Source organism: Panthera pardus, unplaced genomic scaffold (genome assembly GCF_024362965.1).
Source record: "Panthera pardus isolate Hobbes unplaced genomic scaffold, ASM2436296v1 HiC_scaffold_20, whole genome shotgun sequence".
NCBI lineage: Eukaryota > Metazoa > Chordata > Mammalia > Carnivora > Felidae > Panthera > Panthera pardus.
In genome coordinates, this window is record NW_026526766.1 from 56,567,228 (window position 1) to 56,590,517 (window position 23,290).

Below are 23,290 nucleotides of genomic sequence, written 5' to 3' on the forward strand. Positions count from 1 at the left end.
CCTACGCGCCTCTCCCCAGCAACCCGCGGACCAGAGCCAATCAGGAAATTTGCCTGCGGCCTGGCTCCCGCCTCAGGGATGCAACACGCCTAGTAACGCCACGTCAATTGGCCGCTGCGGTACGCTTCCTCGACGGATTGGAACTCGCGACCAATCAACGAAAAGGACGGAGCCAGATCGACTGGAGAAAGAAGAGCCTTTAATCCCTGGGAGGCGGACTCTCCTACTTGGCTCCAGTTCATTGGCTCCTGATTTTATCCTGCTGAAGAACCTGGCACAATGGATTGAACCCTTGCATTAGTCTAGTCCTGTTGCAGTGATAATCTACACACCCATCTTCTTCCTAAATCTAAGGATCCACCCTAACCCCCCACCTTCCTCCTTCAAAATGCTGGTTCCAGCCACCCCTACTCTGAACCGTCTGAATAGCACCTCAGCTCTTAATCCACTCCACTGTATTGTCTTGGCACCCTCTGGTAACCCTAGTCCTATAGGCTTTACAGTTCTTCAACCGCAGAACACACAGTAGATTCAATAGAACCCAAAGCAGCAAGAAAATTGCATTATGAGACTTGAAGTTCTTGGGCCCCAAATGCAAGCTAGACCTGACTAAATTCGATAAGCAGCTTTGGGGAAAAAAGGAGGGGTGTGTGCACCTGGCTGGATCAGTTGGTAGAACACGGGACTCTTGATCTCCAAGTGGTGAGTTTGAGCCCCACTTTGGGTGTGGAGCCTACTTTAAAAAAAATAATAAAATAATCAGCTTTGGTAGCATGCTGATTTAATTAATCCTCCACCCCATATCCACACAGACATGGTTGACTTAGTCAAATCCAAAATTTCTAGAATTTGGGGTTGGAGTGAGGAGTCACTCAGACTCAGAGGTATGCTTGTCCCTCCCCTCTAAGACTCAAATACCTGCCCTTGTCCCGAGAGGCCTACCCAGACCACCTTCCAGACCCAGCTCCACTCATTCTGTCACCTTGCACAGATCCTGGGCTTTGGGACTCTGTGGCTTTTAGGCAACAGAAAGAACCAAAGCCACTGCAAGGATTCCTGTAGCCCTTTCTTCCACCAAGAACTCAACCTCATAAGGTAGACGATGTTGGGAGAGGGTATCTTAGACAACCAGCACTCAACTGAATCAGATAGCTCTGCGTCTTCCCACTCAAGTAGATGTAGCAGGCAAACAAGAGATAAATATGAGATTTTACTCAACAAAAGAAAAGGAGAAACAGGAAAAAAGGCATCATAAGCAAAGTCATTGCCTTTTTGGTGGCATGGAGGGTTTCTTCTGAAACCAGAATGGCAGTAACTAGGCCAAATTTGGCGAGACTACTACCAACCTCTTCAGTGCCAGATTTATATCGGAATGATTAGTTTCACCCATATTCCCCAAAATTGGTAAAGCAGAAAGCCCTCCCCATGGAGAAATGGGCCCCAGTTCAGGCTTTTAAAAACATGGCAGCTACAGGTCACAAGGTTCCAGCAGAGATGTCTGAAACTCCTCAAGAAGGGTTTCACGGTCAGGGGAACGAATCCAACTCAAATAGGTTTCTAGGAACAGGGGGAGAGACCTGGAGAGCAAAAAGAGTGATGTCTAAGGGTAAAGGATAGGCAGAAAATTGGACAGCCATTCCCTCCCTTTCATTCACCACCACCCTCCATAGACTCAAGTACTCCAGAATGCCAAATGCCCTTGGCCCCAAGTCCACAGGCCTCAGCCTCACCATGCAGCATTCTCCTGTGGCAACTTAGCTTGGGCCTCCAGGCTCCACCAGAGAGCAATGGCCTCATCCCTCCGATCCATCCTCCTCAGAGTCTGAAGCAGGTGAAAGGAAGCATCTCGATTACCTATAGCCCCACCCCAGAGTAGGGAGTCTTAGAATTTGACACAGCCTTAAGCATCATTTTATAAAAGAAGAAACTGAAGTCTAGAGCAAGAAAGTATCTTGTCTACATTCACACATGGAACCAAGAGTAGTTCATTCCCAACCATTCCTATCCCTGGGTACAGCTGCCCAGGACAAAGGGCTCAGCTGACCCTGCTTCCCCCTAACATATGCCCAGCACGGTTCTGGTCTTTTTGTCTGAGGACACTGGGAAGACTGAGAAACTCCTGAGAGGCCTCCATATACACTTGCATGTGTTCTCAAACCTGGTATATCCCTAGGTATATACAGTACAACCTCATTCATCCCCTTCTATCTGGGAACATCACTCTTCCACTAATCCCCAAGTACCTCCCCCATGGGCCTCTCTGTCCTTGTGCATCTGGGCATAACTGATGTCATGCAAATATACATACCTGGGCACATCTGCACACTGAGGAGGAAGTCCTGTAGGGCTTTAGTATCTTGGTCACTGGCCACCCATTGCAGTCCACGACTAATCAGGGCGGCTACCCGAAGCTGTTGCAGTGCCACATCTGACATACACCCCTGCTCACAGCTGGAAGCAGGACCTGGGGACCATCCCCAAAGTCAAAAGAGTGTCCCTGCTACACAGTCACCAAAACCCCAAGTACTCCTCTTTCTCTTCTTGTATCTGCAGTTCCTTTCTTTTAAGCCTCATAGTAGGCTAGGACGCATGGAGAGGCAACACATTCACCACCCCCACTTCCAAGAGGGAAGAGGAAAACCGAGAGTCTAGATCACCTTGTTCTTTGTCCTTAGGTGTGGCTTGGAAGAGCAGCTCAAGGCACCTGAAGTGGGACAAAGAACAGGGATGAAGAGGAGTCGACCTCAATAACTCTGGGATGAGTAGGTAAGTATGGAGCTTACCAACTCAGGTCCCAATCAGCAAATTATCCCTCCACACTTCCCCTAGGATCCTGGTTGGCTTCCTGGGCTCACCGGCTAAATTCACTAATTGCTTCTTTTTGGGCCCCCAGCTGCACCCAGGCTCGACCCTGAAGCAGGTAGGTGGCAGAGACCCAGGATAGACAGTGTGGTGACTCCTTGGTTCCTTTTCTGGCATCTTCCCACAGCTGGGGCATCTTGGGAAGCAGAGACGACATGCGGCTGAGCAGCTCCTCACATACAGTCAAGGCATCCTGTGCTCGGCCTGCCTGGATCAGTGCTGCTGCTGCCTCCAAGAACACCTCAGGCATGCAGGGCCCTGGACGGGATGGGGGTGGGGAGAACTGGGGTGGAAGGAGGATGCAGTGTCTTGAAGAGACATTGGCCACCATCCCCAACCTCTTCACCAGGCTCTGGTACTACATGGAGACCACCCATTGCTTGCTACCCTGGACCACTTATTCTGAGAACCTTCCTAGTTTGGCCTTGCAGCTTGGACAGACAGAACAGCAGAAGAAAAAAGAGAAAACAGTAGTCCTGCTCTACTCCAAAGTTAGACTCCAACCCTCCCACCCTATTGTAGAGAACCTTGAAGACATACCCACCTTTGGCTCAGAGTCATCCAGCAACAGAGCCAGCAGGTCCAAGTAATGCTCTGCAGCGTCCTCTGCCCTAAGAAGTCATAGCCCATGAACTTCATATTAGGCCATTAGCAGGGCCCTCCAAAGGCTCATAGCTAACAAAGGGATGCTCAAGGGCCCTGGGGAGTAGGAAAAGTGGGGTCTTGGAACTCCAATCCTAGCTCACTATGGATCTACCCTCCTTACAGAATGGATCTGGGAGGAGATTTCAGAGTTTTCAAGATATAGGAGTTAGTGTCTGGGTGAAGAGTCCTAAGTTCAGGTCCATCAGCAAGGCAGGAGACTGAAGAGTGGGAACCTATGTCCTACCACTGACTTGTCCATACTGTCCATACGAAAGAACAGAAGCAGAGTCACATCCCAGGGAAGGTATCAGAAATGGGAAGAACTCAGATGATCAAGGCAGTGGAACCTCACCTTCCTATCTGTAGGCATCGGCTTGCTAGCAGGTACTTGGCCTGGCTCTGTGTGCCACAGTGAAGGGGTGAGGCTGGGTTAGGTTGGGGAAGCAGTAACTCTACTTCAATAAGAAGCTGGGGGGCTTCAGGACTGTGAGTGACACTCAAGGCCTAAAAGGAACACAAAGAAAAAGTATATCTATAATCTTTGGGAGCCATATTTCCTTCTATTTACAACTTGATTATTCTCCCTAATACAAGCACCTCAGCCATCCCCATATCTTCAGTTCCTTACATCAACCAACAGCTCCAGACTCTCCAGCTCTGCTGCTGTGTTCCCCAGTTGCTGATATAGCCTGGAAGCCTCCAGAAGCGGAGGACCCCAGGGTGATCCCCCTTTCAGGGCCGCAACCAAGTACAGCAGAGCTCTTTGTGGATTGCCCTAGAGGGGTGAGAGAACACAAGCCTTAGCTACCTCACAAAGCAGAAAGCTATTCATAACACCCATGGTTTCCCAACCCACCCTAAGACTGTCTGTACCATTTTACGAAGACAGGTCCCCAGGACTGTGTACACCTGGACCAACACAGGCCGTGGACACAGACCTGAGGCTGCTTCTTGCAGGCTGCTCAATGCCTTGGGCAGGCTTCCTGTGATCAACTCCTGGAGGCCTGAGGGCAATCAGGGTGTAAACTTAAAGAAGCCTATAGGGCAAGGGGCATGACAGGGAACAAGAGCACAGAGCTAAATGGGACATGACAAGGAAGGTATGAGCCAAAGGACTCCTCAAGACAGGGAGTGGGGAGGAAGGGATGAGTCAGATTGCTAGCTGACCTTGGCGATAGGCAGAAGCTGTAAGAAGGACATCCCTTAAGCCCCGGGCATCCTGCAAGGTCAATGGAGCATCTGACTCCTCAGCTGGGGGGCTCCAAGTTTTCAGAAGGTGCAGCAGATCCTCAGAGGCCTCACTCTGAGGAAAGAAGGATGATCAGAAGCTCCAAGCCTATAACCACCTCTTCTCCTATCTCAGTCTATCCTGGCTGGACCTTGAAATCAAGGGTCCTCCTGATTCCTATTCCCTCAACTCTAAGAGAGAGACAGCAAGGATAAAGGGAGGAAGAAAAACTTGGGGCACAGATGATCTGGTCTAGTGCACCTTCTCCTTCAGTATAAGCCCATGAGGACACTTCAGCAAGATCATAAAAGCCCTAACCCTATCCAAGATCATTAAGCTATTTTAAAAACCACTCAAGAGAATCCCCCCAATGAGAGACCAAGCAAAATAAGGTCATCAAGAGTCCTGGAGAGAACCCAGGTCTTCTGACCACCAACCCAGCAGAACTTCCCAGCACAAAATGATGCTACTGCAGCTGAGAGGGGTGAAAGAAGGGAAGAGGCCCTTAGATACAGGTTACTTCCCACATTACCTGGTTACCATTCAAGGTCTGCAGCAGCAAGGTCAGGTCCCCAAGACAGTCAGTACTTAGCCACAGGGCAGCCTGCAGGCCAGCCAGGTGGTGAAGGGCAGGGAGTAGCTCCAGCAGAACAGAGGAATAATGGAGAACAGAGTCCCACAGCCCCCTGAGCCCACATTCCAGTCTGGGCCCAAGCTGCTTCTGGGTCTCCAGCACTGTAGAAGATACACACATACAGCTGAGGTTGGGACTTCATCTCTGGTTTCCTTTTTCTGCAGGAGCCCAAAGGTCACAAAGGTGCTCCTGGGCTAAGGAGCACCTGGTGGATAAGAAAAGGGCATCTCTCTCCCTGGCGGTAACAGATTTTATTGCTCCTCTCATCCCCTTTGCAAGGACTTAAACCCAAACAGGCTGGCAGGGATATGGAAAGCAATCTCTAGCCCTCACCTCTCTCCAGGCTCTGTTGGATATCCTGTGCTTGGTTTTCAGTGAAACCCTGGGCCAGGCTTGCCTTCATGGTAATGAAATTGCAGGTAACAGTCAATTCCAAGGGGAGAACAGGAACAGCTGCAGGGAGACCTGAAGCAAACACATGCTGATCTCACTGACCACTTTCCCAGGAAAGATTTCCCAGATAAGATCCAAACCCAAAGATCACATCACCCCAACCAAAATGGCCTCAATAAAGAATCACCCTTTGTACAGAATTTGGAAAGGGCAGAAAGTTCTTCAGATTGGACCATCCTGGAGACCATTTCTTCAAATGCTGGGGAGTGAGGGGAAGTGAGGGAGGGGGCATGGCAGGGCTCAGAGATTCATCTGTACCAAAGAGAATTCCATTTCAGTCTTGTCTGTGCCTTAAACAGGATTCCCTGCCCCCTGAGTAATTTTCTCAATCCCAGAAATGCAGAACTGGTCTCTGGCTGTGGAGAAGGATAACTGACCGTCCTGAGGAGGATCCTGCTTACCCTGCAGGCTATGCAGGAGTCCCCTGAATCCTTCCAGCACATCTTGGGCCAGCTGCTGTCCTCTCAGAAACTGACGCGAGTCCTGAGCCACCTACGAAATGTGGAATGGGGTATCACTGAGGATCAATCCTTATTTCTCCCGTTGCAACAATGGCAAAGGATGTCTTTCTCCAGTCATTTCTGGCTCCTGGGGGAAGGTCAAACTCAATACCTCCCGTCAGCTGGGGTAAATCCACGGGAAACCCTCCTTCTGATATTTTGGGGCTGCAAAGCAAGGGTCCCAGCAACCACGTTACCTTGGCCTGTCGAACTAGCTGGTCATTCTTTTCCCTCCACAGGTCTAGGCAGCTGGCGTGTAGTCCTGAGGAGCCCAGAGGGGTCTGGTGCGACAAGGTTGCAGAGGCTGGGCCCAGACCCCTGGAGGGTGCTGCTGAAAGGTAAGCCCGGCCTCGCCGAGGTCCCCACCCGAGCGAGGAAAGGTCCGTGCGCTTCTGCATCCCCCCGTGACTCCCTTGCTCCCCTTAGGGCCCCAGGAGGGGCGGCTCACCCCCTACGCGAAAAATGGAAACGGAAAAACTCTCTCCCGGACGCTGTGCCGGCTCCCACCCCCGCCTCTTCCACCTTGTCTCTGGTTGGCCAGGCCGTCAAAATCTCGGCTGCGGTTGGTCGTCTTCAAGGGTTAGTCCCCGCGGGAAACTCGAAGAAGAAACGAGTCAGGGCCCAAACCAAGAGGGAGGCTAAGGCGGGTCAGAGGATGGGAGTGTGTCTGAGTGGAGAGGTAGTACTTCTTAAGGTTCAGCTTGCTAGTCTCTCAGGAAGGCCAAAACCCTGAGAAATCGATCTCGGTACCAAAACCCGTGGCTCAGCCCTTCCCTCGCAGCCAAACTCCTAGGTCGGTCTGGCTTGGCGCCGCCCCGCACAAAGGAGGCCCGAGCAGTGCATGCTGGGAAGCGTAGTACGGCCGAAAGCAGCCACAAAAATGCCAGCCATGGCGCAAAGTTATTTCCAAAAGCAACTGAAAGGAGACCAAGGCTTTTGGTCAACAACCCTTCCTTTCTTTGCTCACCACAGAGCACTAACACGCTATCACATTCTGCTCAACCTCGTGCAGTCTGACTGCTGGCCATGGAAGCCCTAGGCTTGAGCAGGACACACTGCTCAAAGGTACCTCTGAATCTTTCAACAAATGGACCCAGGAGACTTGGATATCCATATATAAAAACAAAACTGTGACCCTTACCAGAGATAAAATCAACTCAATATGGATAAGTTGAACTTTATTAACATTAAAAACTCTGAGGGCAAAACAAAAACAAACACCTCTGGGGCGCCTGGGTATTTCAGTGGTTAAACATCAGACTCTTAGTTTCAGCTCAGGTCATGATCTCAGGTTGGTGAAGTGGAGCCCTGGGTAGGGCTCTGGGCTACTGGTGCAGAGCCTGCTTTGGATTATCTCTCTCTCTGCCCCTCCCAGCCCACGCACCTCTTTCTCAAAAGAAATAAACTTAAAAACAAAAACAAAACTTGTGCTACAAAAAGGCACCATCAAGAAAATTCAAAGAAAAATCATAAAGTGGAGAAATTATTTGCAGAGCATACACATAGCAGATCTCTATCCACAATACATAACTCTCAAAGCTCAAAAATAAAAATAATTTAAACCATTTTAAGACAGAAAAATATGAATAGACATTTTACCAAAAAAAAAAAAAATACATGAATGGCTAAGCAGCACGTAAAAAGATGATCAACATCATTAGCTATCAAGGAAATGCAAATTAAAATCCTGAGACACCATTATACACGTACACTCATAGTTACAATAATAAAACACAGGGGCACTCAGGTCATGATCTCACAGTTCGTGGGTTCGAGTCCTGCATCTGGCTCTGTGCTGACAGCTCAGAGCCTGGAGCTGGCTTCGGATTCTGTGTGTCTCTCTCTGCCCTTCTCCCGCTCACACTCTATCTCTCTCAAAAATAAAATAAACTATTACCAAACTAAAATAAAACAAAACAAAAAAACAAAAACAAAAACAGAGAATACCAAAAGTGCCTGGCTGGCAGAGTCAGTACAGCATGCAACTCTTGATCTCAAGGTCTTAGTTCCAGCCCCACATTGGGTGTGGAACCTACTTAAAAAACAAAACAAAACGAAACACCACCACCAAAACAAAACAAAACAGATAATACCAAATGTTGGTGAGGATGTGGAGAAACTAAAACCTTCATACTTAGTGGGAATATAAAACATTATAGATACCTTAGAAAACAGTTTGGCAATTTCTAAAAAAGTAAATCATACAGCAATTCCACTCCAAGGAATCCTCTCAAGAAAGAAAAACAAGGGCTCCTGGGTGGCTCAGTCAGTTAAGCATCTGACTTTGGCTCAGGTCATGATCTCACTGTTTGTGAGTTCGAGTCCTGCATCTGGTAAGCTTGAGCCCCAGTTCGGGTTAGCCCAATTTCTCTCTCTCTCTCTCTCTCTCTCTCTCTCTCTCTCTCTCTCTCTCTCCCCCCCCCCCCCCCCCGCCCCTGCTCACTTGCGCCCTCTATCTCTCAAAAAACAAAAAAACCCAACAACTTATGTCTACACCAAGACTGGTATGCAAATACTCAAAGCAGCTACAAAAATATTCATAATAGCTAAATAAAACTAAAAACAATCCAAATGTCCATTGGCTGATCATAGCCATACAACGGAATATGACTCAGCAATAAAAAGGGGCAAAAACTGATACATGCATCAACATGGATGAACCTCAAAAATATTCTAAGTCAAAGAAACCAGACCAAAAGACCACATATTTGATGATTCCATTTGTATGAAATGTCCATAAAAGGCAAATTTAGAAAAACTAAAACATATCATTGGCCTAGGGTGAATTTGGGAATTCATTGTAAAGAAAGTATAGGGACTTTGTGAGAGTGATAAAAATTTCTATAACTGAATCGTGGCACTAGATAAGATTTTTTACATTTGAAGCCAAAAAGCACAAGCAACAAAAGAAAAATAGGATGAATTGGACTTCATCGAAATTTAAAAAGTTTGTGCCTCAAAGAATGCTATCAAGAAAATGAAATGCCTGGGGTGGCTGCCTCACTTGGTAGAGCATATAACTCTTGATCTCAGGGTCATGAGTTCAAGCCCCACCTTGGGTGTGGTGCCTGCTTTTAAAAAAAAAAAAGACAATCCACAAAAGGATAAATATTTGCAGATCATATATCTGACAAGGGATTTCTATCTAGAATATATAAACAACGTTATAACTCAAAAGTAAAAATAAGACCCAATTAATAAACAGAGAAAGGTCCTGAATGGACAGTTCTCCAATAAGCATAAGAAAAATGCTCAATATCACTAGTCATCAAGGACATGCAAACCAAAAACACAATTTTTCCGTTTCACACCTGATAGGATGGTTAAATAATAAATAGTTAATAGTAAGTAAAGGCATGAATGTGAAGAAATTGGTACCCTCATACACACTAGTAATGGGAATATTAAATGGTGCAGTGGCCTTGGAAAACAAACTGGCAGTTCTTCAAAACGTTAAACACGGATTTACAATAGGACCTAGCAATTCCACAATATACCACTAGGTATAAGTGAAAAAGAAATGAAAACTTATGTCCAAACAAAACTTGTATATGGATGGTCATAGCAGCATTATTCATAATAACCAAAAGGTGCAAAGAACCCAAATGTCCATCAATGGATGAATGAATAAACAAAATTGATATATCCATACAATGGAACATCATTTGGCCATAAGAAAGAAATGAAATACTCATATGTACTGCAACGTGGATGAACCTTGAAAACATTAGGCTGAGTAAAAGCCAGAAAAGGCCACATATTATAACATTCCATTTATATGAAATGTCCAAAATAGGCGAATATAGTCAGAAGGCAGATTAGTGGTTGCCTCGGGTTAGGGATGGATGTAGGGAGGTTTGGAGGGTAATAGGAAAGAGTATGGAGTTTCTTTTTGGGGTGATGAAAACATTCTAAAATTAACTGTGATGATGGTTGCACAATTCTGTGAATATACAATTATTGAATTGTGCACTATTTTTTTTTTTTTTTGAGAGAGAGAGAGAGAGAGAGAGAGAGAGAGGGTGCGTGGTGGAAAGGCAGAGGGAGAGGGAGAGAATGAATCTTAGGCAAACTCCATGCCCGGCGCTGAGCCCAACACTGGGCTCGATCTCACAACTGTGAGATCATGACCTGAGCCGAAATTGAGTCAGATGCTTAACTGACCGAGCCATCCAGGCACCCAAAATTGTGCACTTTAAATGGCTGGATTTTATGGTAAATTGTACCTCAATAAAGCTCTCTAAAACAAAACAAAACAAAAAAGTTGGGCGCCTGGGTGCTTCAGTTAGTTAAGCATCCAACTCTCAATTTTGGCTCAGGTCATGATCCCAGGGTGATGGGATAGAGCCCTGCAAAGAGCTCAGAGCTGAACATGGATCCTGCTTAATATTCTCTCTCCCTCTCCCTCTGCCCCTCCCCAGTTCACACATACACTCTCTCTCAGAACAAAACAAAACAACACAACAAACAATAAGTTAGTGTGTAATGGGGTCTTTGATGTCAAGTGAGAAGCAGAAATGAGATTTTTTTTTTTCTTGAGAGAGAGAGAGAGCGCACAAGCAGGGGAGAAGGGCAGAGGGGGAAGAGAATGTTAAGCAGGGGTGCTCATGGGGCTCGATACCACAACCCTGGGATCATGACCTGAGCAGAAATCAAGAGTCAGATGTTCAACTAAGCCACTCAGGTGCCCCAAGAATTTTTAACAGACCTTTAAAAGGATCTTGTAGTTAGATCAGAAGAGGAAATAGCCAATGGTACTAAGAAAAGATTTTCCTTAGGCTCCAGGGAAGGAGGCTCTCTGCAAAAAAGGAACGGGATTGGGGGGAACCTGACTAAGACAAGATGAGGGACTAGGCTCTGAAATCCTTCCCATGGGTGCTAGGGATGGGAAAGGGTCTTTTCTTCTCACAGAGGCATTGTCTGCTTATTAAATGATGCTTGGGAATAGTGTCCCCCAGATTAAGGAAAGGGAAGGGATCTTTTTCTAATTCATCTTACAGTTTTAGCTGGGGCCTAACTTCTCTTACATTATTAAATCTATTCCTGCCAGGGTTACCAATGTCCTATCCTCTAACTGCCTGAAACAGTATGAACTTATCTTTGTTTGATCTCTGTAGCATTAGAGACTATTAGCCACAATAACTCCAACTCTTCCTTTAGCTGCCACAGTGGTGAATGCCTTTACTTCACCATCACTTGTCCTGGGCATTATCAAGCATCAAATCCCAGTCCTGACCCTTCTCCTCAGGGTCTTCCCCTCCCCCTCCTTTGATGGACATTTCCATGAGAATTTGCCACCAGTACTTCAATCTTACATAGTAGTGAGGTGGATGAAGAACATAAGAGACATGCATTAAATTTATATAGTTTTGGCTCCAAGTCAGGAATAATCAATAGGACAAGATGGAATGCTATGTAAGATGGGCAATTAGGTCTGATAAATGGCAGCAAAGGTTGGAAAACTAGGGTGGCCTCCTGGCCTCCACAGAAGCAAAGGGCAAAGGGTGTTCTAGCGCGAAAGAACACAACAGAGGAGGGAATGCAACACTGTTTGGGGCTTTAGACAGTGGGTTTGTGTACTCCATGTTGCCTGTGCTTTTCAGCCATCTCTGGTATTAGCAGAAGAATTTAATAAAACATGTTACATGAAAAAAAAAAAAAAGCCGGTGGGATAACAGGAGTGATTTGGGAAGAAGTAGAAGTGAATTCAGACAACTCCAACCACTTCCCAAAAGTTTTCAGGTGTAGCCAGGTCTGCACAAGATGGCTGATGCCATCTGTGCCTCATAGGAGGGGAGAGTGACCCTCTTCCTAGTCCCTGTAGGACAGTGGGGACTCCCCCACCTCTCAGACACACATATTTACATTATTATTTTATTCTACTTTGGAGACCACCCTCCAGTCCCTTAGATGCATTCAAAGCAGCAGTTAGGGACCATGCCCCACTATGATTTTGAATTATAAAATAACGAAGTCCCAGATGTCAGTAGCTCCTGGCTGCATGGTGGTAAGAAGTGTGGCTAAGCCTCTCTTGCAGATGATCCAGCACCTGTATAGGCCAGGCGAGATTGTTCTTCAGCTCTCCCTGTGGCCACAAAGCCAGCACTTGCAGCCTAGGCTACCTCTGTTGGGCCAGAACTAGCTGCCTGAACCAGGAGCTCACAGCACCATCCACTCGCATCACCAAAGCTATGCCCAGGAAAAGTCCCACGCTGCTCACAATGAAGCCCACAGCCTCAAAAATGAACCTGCAAAGAAATGTGGAGAATTCTCAGGGGACACTGAAAGTAGATCTGGAGGCCTTTTCCCTGATGAGACAAAACCTGCCCGCCCTGATGTTCATTCTTTCATCCAAGCTTACCCACCCCAATGCCAATACTTTTCAAGCAAATCCACTCACTTGGGAGCAAACACCTTCCAGACCATGAGATGCCTGCGGAGGATGGAGGCTGCCAAGGCACAGGCCAGAATCTAAGAAAGGATACGAAAGGTCAAGTTATTTGGGAAGGGGAGAAGAAGCAGGTCAAAGGGAGAAGTGCTATAGGCCGAAGTGCTATAGGCCCCTATGAAGAATGGGAGGAGTAGGAAACTAGCGCATGTCAGTGAAAAAAAAACCCTAGATGAGGAATTGGGAGACCTAATTCTTTTCCTGGCCTCACCATGACTCACTGTGTGACCTTGAGCAAGCACTATCCATCTGTGCTTATACTCAGGCTCTGCCTTCCAGGGTGGAGGAAAATGTCAGAGTCACACCTTCTGCCTCTGAAGGGAAAGAAGATCCATGACCACAGCCTGGGAAAGAATCCTGGCCATCACCTCAGTTTTTCCAGTCTGTCCACTAATGGAGGAATCCCCAAATGCAACCAGCAGAGTCCAGATCTAGCTTGTAGAGAGGAAACAATCCATGACTAGGACTAAGGAGACTCAGGTCTAAGTCTCAATATAACCACTTGAGGCCACTGGCCTTGGGCAACTATTTTTCTTAACTGTACTTCAGTCAAGGCTGTCTCCTAGGGTTTTGGTAAAGTATGAAAAAAAGAATGTGATGTACACACATGAGAAAAGGTCACTAACCCTGTGATCTCTCCCTGTACCTACCTGAATACCAAGGACAAAGAAGTACTTGAGGCCCAGCTGCAGCAGTGCTGCATTGAAGTGATGAGGCGCATCCCGGAGCCGCATCTCCATCAGTGGCTCCTCCTCCTCCTCAGGCTTGACTCTGGATTCAGTTTCATTCCCTACGGGCTGCCACTTCTTCCGGGGTCCTTGACTCTCACATAGGAAGGGCCAGAGCAGAAGCAATGGGCAACCTACTGCCTCAGAGGAAGGCAGGACTAGAATCAATGGAGGACCCAGGGACCAGGCCACCCTGGCCCCCAACCACCCTAGTTGACTGAGGCTCCAATTACCATTGGCCAAGGGGTGCCAAAGATCCAACAAAATCACATCTCCCCACTCAAATCCAGGACTTTCTTTTCTTTCCACAAATTCAGAGTAAATAAGGGAAGCAAGAGAGGAATGAGGAGTTACCTGCAAAGAGGAGATGGGAGGCAAAGGTGTTGGCTCCCACCAGCAGAGCAGGCAGCCAGGTGGAGGAACCATGACCCTCTGGGAATCCCACGAAGGCTGCGTGCCAATGAATGGCTGGAAAGACAGGCTGGTGGCCCGTGGAGTAGAACGTCTGTGTGGCCATGAGGGCCCAGGCAGAAACTGCCTGCCATGGCACAGTAAAAGGACCTGGGGGAAGAGATATACCTTTTCACAGTCACATCCCATTCTCTAATCCATAGCCTACTGCCTCATGATCATATACTCCTACTACTTCAGTGCTATACACACACACACACACACAGACACACACACTTGCACATGCCAATCATCCAACCTCTTTACATTCAACACTCTGTTATTCTAATTCCCTCTGTGGCACTAAGTCCCCGTTACTCTAAATCTGAACATTTCAACTATGATCTATCTTTCTCTCTCTCATATATGCACAGCTCACTGTTGACATCACATACTCATAATTCACCACTCCCATCACTGGAAAATCAGGAAATGCACTCATGAAGATGCAGCATTTCCATAAGAAATGAGTCTTGGGAAAAAAAAAAAAAAAAAGAAATGAGTCTTGGAGTACTCCTGTCTGTCTCCTCCATGAACCTTGCTGGCCTTGAGAGCCAGTGGGAGGGATCAATTAGCTTGGCTACAGCAGATAAGAGGACATCTGGAGAACCCTCCCAACCGTGTGAAGAATCTGAGGAGCAACACCTCCCTGAAAACAAGAGGGGCCGAAGTCACATCACTACTGTCCTTGGATGAACCAGGGCTGAGAAATGTATTTACCAGGGGTGGTGATGGATATCCCAGCAGCAAGCAGATGCAGGAGAAGGAAGCTCTGCAGAAACAGAAGCAGGAACACAAGGCTAATGCGTTCTGCATGCAAAAGCAGAAGTGGGAAGGCCAAAAGGGTGAGAGCTGTGACCATAGCAGCTGAGTAGACACTCCCCAACTGATAAGCTGCCACAGTCAAGGGGCCCTGGGATTTGGTCCTCTCTAGACGGCCCCGGAACTCCTCCTGCATATGTCGGTAGATTTGAGGAACCACATAATCCAGGTCAGCGCGAGAAGTTGGGGGGCCTGAGAAGGGAGTGAGGACAGTCCTGGTCCTTGGAGCACCTGTTGTAGCCTTCACTAGCACTGTCACAGGCCTCCAGAGCAGCAGCATGAGCCCTGAAGCAGCCAATCCTGCCACAGCCCTGGGCAGCACAACTGATGCTCCAGCAACCAGGGCCCGGAGACGTGGGGGTGCTTCATCTGCTCCTGATGCCAATGCCCAGTAAGCGGCAGTGCCTAGTACCATTAAGGGCAGCCCCCAGCGCACAAAGAGCACAGAGGGCTCAGGGCTCTTGAGGTTACTATAGCGGCGAAGCCACAGGCGTACAGCAACTAACAGGGCTACCAAAGCCCCCACACAAGCTCCATACCACAAATTCTTGGCTCGACCACCCACCATGGATGCCAAGGGACTCAGCCAGGGAGAGGAATGGCAAGCAGGTGTCTCTTCAGGGCACCGATGAAAAAGTCCAGCTAGCCTTATACATAAAAGCAACCCAACTCCAAGTCCGAGGGCATGTGTGCCATTGTGCCGTGGCGGGCCTGTTGAGGCCGAAAGGCAAAAGCGGGGTATTGTGAGAAGCTTAGGTGGCAGCAGCTTGCCCTCCCAGTGAAGTTGGGCAACCAGGAGCAAGATGAATGAGCCCAAAAGGAAGGGGGTGGCCCTGGCCTCAGCTACAACAAAACTGTCAGAGAAGAAAGCAGCAAAACGAATGAGCAGGAATAACAGAACAGGCCCAGGGATGGGCATTAGGGCTGCCGGGGGCCTCTTGGACCCCCAGCCAGCCCACGCTTTCCACAAAAAAGGCAGGAGTGAGCCCACTGCAGCCATGGCCCCTAGGACCACTGGATCCGGCTTCAGTCCGGTAGCTGTCAGGAGTCCAGCACACACTATGGCACCAGCCAGACCATAGGCCATGGGTGTTAGGAGGAGGGGGCAGAAGTAGAAGCCTGGGGATGTTACCCACTGGGATACCAGCAAGCAAAGAAAACAGGCAGCAGCCATGAGAGCAGCACCCCCTGCCATGCGAACCAAAGAGAAACGAGCCCAAGACTCAATGCACATGGCCCGAACTCCCCGCAGGAACTGCTGCAGCTCAGTAATCACAGTCTGTAGTGCTGCCTCAGCCCCCTGGGGGCTTTGCAGAAGCCGCTGGTAGTCAGCAGAGGCCTTGGAGAAGAGGTTCTGCAGTCGATGAAGCTCCTTAATTTGAAGGTCCTGAGCAGCAGCTGAGTAGGTGTGAAGAAATCGGGATACCTGGCAAAAATGGTCAGAGGCCAAGGGAACACATCAAAGACATAAACCGGGACAGAGGCAAGGGTTAGTGTTACCAAAGCAGGTATCTGGAAAACAGGGACCCAAACTCTGTCCAAGACAGGGGGGAAGTGAGGGATAATGAAGGAGGACATGGCTATGGACAGTGGGATTAAAAATGAACAAAGGACAATGAAGTGATCATTATGCTTCTCCCATGCCCACCCTAGCTCTATCACCTGGAAACCCAACCCATCACCTACCTGCTGGGCATTGAGATGAAGAGCTGAGGCTTGGGCCAGAGCAGAGGAGTGAGGCTGGGGGTCTTCAACCACTGAGAACAGCTCAACCATTACCTCCCCGATGTTCCCAAATGGAATGGGCAGGCCCAGCAGCAGGGCCAGCGTAGGTACAAGGTTGATTTGAGGAACTATCTCCGGCTCCTAAAGGAAAAGGAGAGGGGCCAATGGGTTCACCACAAAGCTGAGATCGGGATTTCGAATGGAAGACAGGGACCTAGGTAGGAAATGGATGGGGAATGCCCAGGGTAAAGAATTTGGGGATCTAAAGTGGAGGGATCCACAAGAATGCTGTGATCTTGATGAGGATGAATACCAGGAGATCCGACAAAGCACACCCCAGACCTCACCTGTGGTAGGGCACTGGGAAAGAGAGCTGTGGGACTGTACAGAAAAAGTGCAGCTGAGATCTCCAGCTCACTATCCCCTCCGTGGTCCCCAGTCATGGTCATTCCATGGTCCCCAATCACCACCAGCAGTGTGTCATTCTCCAGACGATCCACAAGTCCCCTGAAGGCCAAGAAATATGTCAGGGGGTAGGAATGGATGAAGATTTTCCTTGGAGACCCATTTACCCCCAGCCATAACTTCCAACAGGAGGGCTTAGACATTTGGCAAAGAGATACCTCTTCATTCACAACCCTACTGCCCAAAGCCACATGCTGAGTCACTCAAGATGAATGAGGCTCCTAGCTTCAAAAGAAAGGCCTAGAAAAGACAGAATTCAGCAAGGAAAGAGGCTCCAAGATAAAGACTTTTTCTCTTGGGCCAATATATCCTGAGATTCTCAGACACAAACCCACTCCCCCAGCCAATAACCCACACTCACTGGATCACCTGGTCCATTTGGCTAAGTTTCTTGGCCATTTCAGGGTGGTGAGGGCCATGCTTGTGGCCACAGTGATCCACACCCAGGAAGTGAGCAATCAGCATATCCCATTCACTACTGTCCACTGTGAAAGGAAGAACACTGAGCACAGGGGACTAAGGCCACTCCTCAACCCCAGCCAGCTTTTGACAATCTATCAAGGGACGTAAGCCCAGGCCACTGCACCCATGGGAGGGTCAGAATTTGTGACCTGAAGCAACCCTCCCCAGCTCCTAATCTTAGTCAGACCTGCCTCTGGCCCAATGCTCACTGGTTGGGTAGAGGTGTTCCAGGATGCCATTGTCCACTGTGTGCAGGTCTCTCACATTGAAAGATGGGAAGAAGAAAGCTTGAGAGAAAACTCCAGGAAAAAGATCTTTCCAGGTATCATCTCCCATGAAGACCACACGCCTTCCTGCAGGGACATGAGAGTGGGTCACAGCCTGAGCAGGAGTCAAGGCAGGGGTAAAAAGAAGACGGGGACCTTTAAAGACTCGTCAGAAATCTCAACCATGCACTCGAAGGGACAGCAATTTCATCCAACAACTCTTTATCTTTCAAGGCCTAAGATTTTCTGCCAAGAAGCTTTCCCTGTTAACCATACTTTCCCCAATAACAAGACTTTTCACTTCTTGTTTCTACAAAAGGCTCTGCTAATTCCCAATTCTTGGCTATCTTTGCTGATCTGTCTTTCCTGGGTATATGTTACATTTTCCAAATCAGTGAGTGGACAGGGCATGGACTGACTCTGCTTTCTCACTTGTGAGAATAACAGGATTCACATCTTCTCCTCATCTCTCCACTGCCCCTTACTGAGAGCTCCCCCTAAATAAAACCAACATTCCATGCAGACTAGAAACTCCAGAAGGACAAAGCCCAGACCCCTACTTGCTGCATGCAGGGCCCTGGTCTCTTTCTCTTCCCCTGTCCTCCCACAGCATAGTCTAGCAAGCAGCTGGACACCCAAAGTTCTGGTTCTCTGACTTCTAAAGACAAAATCTGCTAAGGTACTCTTGGACTCTAAAGAGGCCCAAACTAACCTGCACTGGCAAGCTGCTTAATGAGATTGTCTTCCACTATGGCATAGCTGGCAAAGTTACTGCCAGCATCAATAAAGGTAGGCAGTGAGCCAGTGGTGAGGGCCTTGAGGCGCTGCATGGTGGTGGTGGGGGGATCAGCCTTAGACTGGTAGAGCCTGGCATGGTGGGGCTGAATCTCCAGGATCCTCTGCAAATAGTCCAGTTTACCCAGGAAGGGCAGAGAGACAGGAGGTTCCCCAGGCCCATGTGAGTGCTGGGGCTGGGCAAAGTCAAATCGCAGAGCATCTATTAGCACCAACACAAGCCGAGAGAATCGAGAAGGCATCCAGCAGGCCCCGGGTTTCCCTTGGCTTCCCCATGGCAGGGACCCAGGGCCTGGGGGCTCTTGGCAGCTGCTATGGTTGGTGAGCTCCAAACGGGTGAGCAGGAAACCACTGGTGAAGAGGGCAATGCCAGCGTAGAAGAGGAAGCCGACCCAGGCCAGGAAGAGCAGCACTGAGATCTTCTGCATCCTGCTGGTAGCGGGCAGGGAGTTCATCACTGTGGGGTAAAGAACCAATGGATATTCTGGTCCCTCAATACAAAGCCAAGCTAGAATCACTTCCTCTTGGAAGCCTTCCAGAAGATAAACAGCCCCATAGCCAACCCAATGCAATGTTCCTCTCCACCAGTTACACCGGTGTTTCTGAAGGTGAGGTCCGCAGATTACAGGCATCAACCTGGAGCAGCCGTTTAAAATGCTGATTTCCAGGCCCCACCCCAGATCTACTGAATCGGGATCTTTCGGGGTGGAGCATAGGGATTTGCACATGTACTCCAGGAGATTCTAATGATGAAAAGCACAGTCCACGAGGGAAACTTATTTCAAGTGGTACACTGCTCTCTGACAGCTCATTTCTCCGCCTCTCTCCTTGCCAATCTCAACACCCTTGGGGTGCCCAGGGCTCGCAGCGCAGGGGAACCTGGGCCGGAATGACGGCGCCGCCTGGTGGAGACCAAGAGGACCAAGGGGAGGAGTCACGCTCCGCTTCTGGAAGGCCAGGATCGCCAGGAGACCAACCAGAGTCACGACCTACCCCGCGCAGCAAAGCAGAGTCGCGGGGTCTACGGCCGGTGGGCCTCGCCGGGACCCACACGTCAGAACAGCTCTGCCTCCTCTGGTGGCTACCTGGCCATCTCCTGGGCACCCTGGCTCCGGTACTTAGCCGGCTGCGAGCTGCGGGGGATGGTTTGATTCGGGAAAAGGGATTGAGGAGTAGGGAGTAGGTTCTCGGAGACCCTGGCTCACCTTGAAAGGCGCCCGGAAGCGCAGAGGCTACGCCTGCGCACTGGTGGTACCATAGACAGACGCGGGCCGGACAGAGCGGCCCACAGGGGCCCCATCGCCATCTGCTGGCGCCTCCGAGGAGGTTCCTAAAGGAACGCAGGTCTGTAGTTTAGGGGAATTAGGGGCAAGGAACAAAGCTACAACTCAGTGAACCACTGGTCATTCTTGGTTAAGGTTAAGAGCTGGCCTTTTGGAATCAAACTTAGCTTGAATCCTAGCTCTGCCACTCACTGGCATTATTAGGCATTACCTCATCTGTAAAATAGGGATAAATAATATTTATTTTCTACTTGCTTAGCTGACACCGATAGGTTTTATTATTCCTCTTCTTCATGTCTTTCACTGGATCTTCCAACTCAATAATCCAAAAGATAATCCAATTTAAAAATGAGCAAAGGTAGGGGCATCTGGCTGGCTCAGTTGGTAGAGCATGCAACTCTTCATCTTGGGGTCATGAGTTCAAGCCCCACGTTGGGCATAGAGCCTACTTTAAAAAAATAAAAATAAGGGGTGCCTGGGTGGCTCAGTCAGTTGAGCATCTGACTCTTGGTTTTGGCTGGGGTCCTGGTCTACTGGTTCATGGGATCTAGTCCTGCATTGAGCTCTGTGCTGGCAGTGCAGAGCCTGCTTGGGATTGTCTCTCTGCCCCTCCCCTATTCTCTCCCCCCCCCCAAATAAATGAATAAACATTTTAAAAAGTAAGTAAGTAAATAAAAATAAAATTTTAAAATGGGAAAAGGATAGGGGTGCCTGGGTGGCTCAGTTGGTTAAGTGTCCAACTCTTGATCTCAGCTTAGTTCTCGATCTCAGGGTTCTGAGTTCAAACTCTGTGTTGGGCTCCACATGTATCCTACTTAAAGAAAAAAAATGGATCTGAATAGACATTTCTCCAAAGAAAATACACAATGACCAATTAGCACAGAAAAAGATGCTCAACATCACTAGCCATCAGGGAAATACTAGAGATACCACTTCAAACCCCACTAGGATGGCTGTAATAGAAAAGACAAATAACAAGAATTGGGTGTGGAGAAATTTGAACACTGCCCTTGGGATTGTAAAATGGTGCTTTGGAAAACAGTCTGGCAATTCTTCAAAAGGTTAAACATAGAGTTACCATATGCCCCAGCAATTCCACTCATAGATGTATACCAAAGAGAAATGAAACACATATGTTCACACAAAAACTTGCACATGACAGCTCATAGCAACAAAACAACCCAAATGGCCTTCACTGATGAAAAGATAAACAAAATATGGTATATGTGCACAATTGAATATTGTTCAGCCATAAGAAGGAATGAAGTACTGCTACATGCTATTACATGGATGAACCTTAAAAATATTGAGTGAAAGAAGACAATCACAAAATAGCATTTTATATTACTCCATTTACATGAATATGTAAAGCTAAAGGGACAGGAAGTTAGTGGGTTCCTAGGGCTAGGGAGGAGAGAGGAATGACTGCTAATGGGTATAGGGTTTTGGTGGTCGGAAAGAAATGGAGGAGAGATGATGAAAATGTTCTAAAATTGTGATGGTTGCACAACTCTAAATATACTACAAATGATTGAATTTACACTTTAAATGGGTTAATTGTAGTGTATGTGAATTACATCTCAGTAGATGTACTACTGTAAACAAAACAAAAACCCTCTGCACTGGTTTCACATTTCATGGTAAAGCCCAGGTTCTTGTGGTAGTCCTACATAGCGGCAGTAGAAGTCTATACACCAGCTCCCTCTCTGATGCATCTCGCTGCCACCTCTTTGCTTCCTTAACTCTGCTCCATCCATTGTAGCTCCTTTGCTCTTCCAGTTATAAGGCAGGCAAGCTCTGCCTCAAAGCCACTACATTTAGGATCTCCAGTCAGCTCTATTCCCAGGTGGCCAAATGGGCCTTCCCCTCCTTTCCATATCTAAGCTCAAATATAACATCCAGAGGCTTCCTGGAACCCTCTAATGTTACAGATTACAGCCACTTCACCAAATTCCTCACATTCCTTCCTTTCTTTAATTTCTTTCATAGCACAACTCACCAGCATGTGAAATACTAAACATCTTATTAATGGTTTGTCTCTTCCAAATAGGACTTAAACTCATTGAGGGGCACCTGGCTGGCTCAGTCGGTACAGCATGTGATTCTTGATCTCACAATTGCAAGTTCAAGCCCCATGTTAGGTGTAGAAATTACTTAAAAATGAAATCTTTAAAAATAAATTTTAAAATCTTAAAGGAAAAAATTTAAGCTCATTGAGAACAGGGAATTGTTTCTCATTACTATATCCTTAGTGCCTGGCATGTATTTGAGGTTCAACAGCCATCAAATGATACACAAATTCTAATTCAGACATATGTTGAAAAATGTCATCGCTCCACCTCCATCCCAATGGCTCCTTACTTCAGTTCAGGCCTCATCACCCTCCAGGATGGAGGTCGCCTTCTTACTGTCCTTCAGCCTCTCACCTCTCCTTCAAATACCCTGTCCACATTGCAACAGGACAGCTGTATCTAAAACACTAATATGACTACCCAAATCTTCCTAAGTCTTCATGGGAGGGCAGAAAAAACCCTTCATGGACCCCTCCCTATCCTAAAGCTAAAGTCCAAACTCTTCAGTACTCTATCTCCCTATGACTGGCTCTTGCCATACAGTCACACCCCTAACATCCCACCCACCCTTCAGTCTCAGCAAACATCTCTGAATGTTCCAACTTCTCTGGAATCATGGGCCTTTGCAGATTCTAGTACCAAACCCTAGCCTGGTGAATGTGTTAATTTTTCTAGCCTGAGCTCAGTGGCAGGGTTGGCAACCTTGCTGCCCACAAGCTGGCATGCTCCTCCCTGCAGGATCCCTCAACCAGAATTTTCTTCCATCTTAGCACTCAGCACTTTGTATCTCTGTGTCTTCCCTGCCAACCTGATATTCTGTGAAAGCAGGAACCACTAGGTCTAAACTGCTTGTCTAGCACTGAGCTTGACACACGGTAGACATCATGTTTTTGAATGAATGAGTGTTCACAGTCCCTGGGAAACCTTTAAACACTGAGCAGTACTATCCGCCAGAATAGCTTTCTTTCCCATAAAAAATCCCCCCAGGGGTGCCCAACTGGGTCAGTCGGTAAAGCAGGCTACTTTTGATCTCGCGGTTCTGAGTTCAAGTCCCACATTAGGTGTAGAGCTTACTTTAAAAAAAAAAAAAAAAATCCCCACAGGGGCACCCAGGTGGCTCAGTCGGTTAAGAGTCCAACTTCAGCTCAGGTCATAATCTCATGGTTCATGAGTTCGAGCCCCATGGCAGGCTCTATGCTGACAGCTAAGAGCCTGGAACCTGCTTCAGATTCTGTGTCTCCGTCTCTCTCTGCCTCTCCTCTGCTCACACTTGGTGTGTATTTCTCTCAAAAATAAATAAAACATTAAATAATAATAATAATAAATTTAAATAAATAAATAAATAAATAATCCCCACAAATACCCGCTCAAATTTATATCCCCATAGTTAGCAAGAAGGGGGACTACACTCCCTGATAGTTCAATAGACACATGGCTTAATCCTCCACCCTA

At 47.8% G+C, this 23,290-nt stretch overlaps 2 protein-coding genes and 1 long non-coding RNA gene across 6 annotated transcripts; 1 reads left to right on the plus strand and 2 right to left on the minus strand.

Moving 5' to 3' along the window:
- Positions 1–1,197: 1,197 nt before the first annotated feature.
- On the minus strand, positions 1,198–8,739 carry FANCG (FA complementation group G). Of its 2 annotated transcripts, none has more exons than XM_019454613.2 (14): positions 6,520–8,739; positions 6,224–6,314; positions 5,703–5,834; positions 5,268–5,470; positions 4,675–4,810; positions 4,381–4,511; positions 4,136–4,282; positions 3,860–4,011; positions 3,407–3,473; positions 2,856–3,145; positions 2,658–2,704; positions 2,309–2,464; positions 1,731–1,854; positions 1,198–1,577 (listed from the first exon to the last, which is right to left on the minus strand). In XM_019454613.2, the coding sequence occupies exons 1-14, from the start codon at positions 6,718–6,720 to the stop codon at positions 1,469–1,471; spliced, it is 1,986 nt and encodes a 661-aa protein (XP_019310158.1). In that variant the 5' UTR covers positions 6,721–8,739; the 3' UTR covers positions 1,198–1,468. The 2 variants fall into 2 exon arrangements, 1 of the variants encoding a protein (XP_019310158.1); XR_008424243.1 differs by having other exon boundaries at positions 1,463–1,577; positions 1,731–1,822.
- A 1,589-nt stretch (positions 8,740–10,328) lies between these two features.
- PIGO (phosphatidylinositol glycan anchor biosynthesis class O) lies at positions 10,329–19,803 on the minus strand. 3 transcript variants are annotated; one of them, XM_053908070.1, is made up of 11 exons: positions 19,689–19,803; positions 18,401–18,940; positions 17,632–17,775; positions 17,322–17,445; positions 16,843–17,002; positions 16,457–16,636; positions 14,669–16,196; positions 13,853–14,059; positions 13,421–13,635; positions 12,723–12,793; positions 10,329–12,570 (listed from the first exon to the last, which is right to left on the minus strand). In XM_053908070.1, the coding sequence occupies exons 2-11, from the start codon at positions 18,936–18,938 to the stop codon at positions 12,441–12,443; spliced, it is 3,297 nt and encodes a 1,098-aa protein (XP_053764045.1). In that variant the 5' UTR covers positions 18,939–18,940; positions 19,689–19,803; the 3' UTR covers positions 10,329–12,440. The 3 variants fall into 3 exon arrangements, with proteins under 3 accessions (XP_053764045.1, XP_053764044.1, XP_053764043.1); XM_053908069.1 differs by having other exon boundaries at positions 19,477–19,716; XM_053908068.1 differs by having other exon boundaries at positions 18,401–19,716.
- LOC128778609 (uncharacterized) lies at positions 13,953–14,791 on the plus strand. Its single transcript, XR_008424244.1, has 2 exons — positions 13,953–14,049; positions 14,588–14,791. It is a non-coding gene; the product is annotated as an uncharacterized LOC128778609 (long non-coding RNA).
- Positions 19,804–23,290: the final 3,487 nt, after the last annotated feature.

What these genes read in the sequence shown, in the direction of transcription:
- PIGO (XM_053908068.1), bottom strand. Translation starts at nt 19,211, where the DNA reads ATGTGCAAATCCCTATGCTCCACCCCGAAAGATCCCGATTCAGTAGAT. An exon ending in CAAATGGACCAGGTGATCCA is followed by an intron (nt 17,003 to 17,321) that starts GTGAGTGTGGGT and finishes CTTGGCCTTCAG; the next exon opens with GGGACTTGTGGATCGTCTGG. An exon ending in CTCCCATCTCCTCTTTGCAG is followed by an intron (nt 13,636 to 13,852) that starts GTAACTCCTCAT and finishes CCTCTGAGGCAG; the next exon opens with TAGGTTGCCCATTGCTTCTG.
- FANCG (XM_019454613.2), bottom strand. Translation starts at nt 6,720, where the DNA reads ATGCAGAAGCGCACGGACCTTTCCTCGCTCGGGTGGGGACCTCGGCGA. An exon ending in CCAACAGAGCCTGGAGAGAG is followed by an intron (nt 5,471 to 5,702) that starts GTGAGGGCTAGA and finishes TATCTTCTACAG; the next exon opens with TGCTGGAGACCCAGAAGCAG. An exon ending in AGACCTTGAATGGTAACCAG is followed by an intron (nt 4,811 to 5,267) that starts GTAATGTGGGAA and finishes TTCTTTCCTCAG; the next exon opens with AGTGAGGCCTCTGAGGATCT.